At 37.9% G+C, this 969-nt stretch overlaps 1 protein-coding gene across 1 annotated transcript in view; it reads right to left on the minus strand.

Annotated features, from left to right (window-relative positions):
* LOC107462021 (histone deacetylase 8) overlaps nt 1-357 on the minus strand; it is a 2,223-nt gene extending 1,866 nt beyond the window's left edge. Inside the window, exon 1 of the mRNA XM_052252546.1 lies at nt 49-357. Within this exon, the coding sequence (XP_052108506.1) occupies nt 49-316 (268 nt within the window). The 5' untranslated portion in view covers nt 317-357. The remainder of the gene's footprint in view (nt 1-48) is intronic.
* Nucleotides 358-969: the final 612 nt, after the last annotated feature.

A 969-nucleotide genomic window follows, 5' to 3' on the forward strand; every position in this document is an offset into this window, starting at 1 on the left:
AAAAGCTAAGGCGATGGAGAAATGAAGAAGATAGTACATAGAAGGTACCAGGGGTGTGAAACGAGAGGAGGTGAGAGATGAGAGCAGGTGAACCAGGATGCCAAGAAATGAAGGGAGAAATAGGACCTCTCTTGAGGATGGAGACCATGTTCCTGAGCCTGTCAGAGTTCTCAGGATGCTTCTCCAACACATCCAAGAAGCCAGGGTCGTCACCAGTGTCAAACACTCCAATGCCAGTTTCGTGCTTCAGCATCCCTTCGTCCCAGAAAACGTTGATGTGGTTCACTGTGACTGTTGAACACGCTTCAGTAGCCATGGCAGCAATGCTTCAATGTCTTTTCCTCTAGGCTTTTGTCTCTGCCGTCTGCCCATTTTTTTTGTCATGGGCCGTCTGCCCTTAAGATATTATTTGCACATACTTGGGCTGACACCAATAATAGTTTTTGTAAAGCCCAACTGATTTACTTGGGCCTATATGTAATTGTTGTTTGAAATGAGCCTTTTCCAGCCAAAAATGCAGTAAATGGACCTATTCGGACAAATAGGCCCAATCTAAAACTGTATTCATCCTTCGGCAAAAGAAATGCAGCATCACCGTTGACATAAATGGATGAGAGTTTATATTTCTTAACTATTTTTTTTGAGTTCGATATTTACTAGAGGATGAAAATACTTACTTGAAAGGATCGCTCATTTTATGTCTGTGCAGTACCAAAAAATTAGTTATTGGACTTCTGACCTAATTGATATTCTAGTAAAAACAAAAGAAAATGCAACATTGGATTCCAAAAAAAAAAAAAAACTTTAAATTATTGATCGAGATTGAATGTAAAAGGATATTTAATACGGTCGCAAATGTACTAGGCTTTTATTAATAAAATTGAAAAAAAAATGTCAAAAGTGTTCAACCTTGGTGAAATTATTCCATAGTCCTCAACTCTTTTTTATTTTTAATTTTCATTCTTGAAA

Source organism: Arachis duranensis, chromosome 8 (assembly GCF_000817695.3).
Source record: "Arachis duranensis cultivar V14167 chromosome 8, aradu.V14167.gnm2.J7QH, whole genome shotgun sequence".
In the NCBI taxonomy this organism is placed as follows: Eukaryota; Viridiplantae; Streptophyta; class Magnoliopsida; order Fabales; family Fabaceae; genus Arachis; species Arachis duranensis.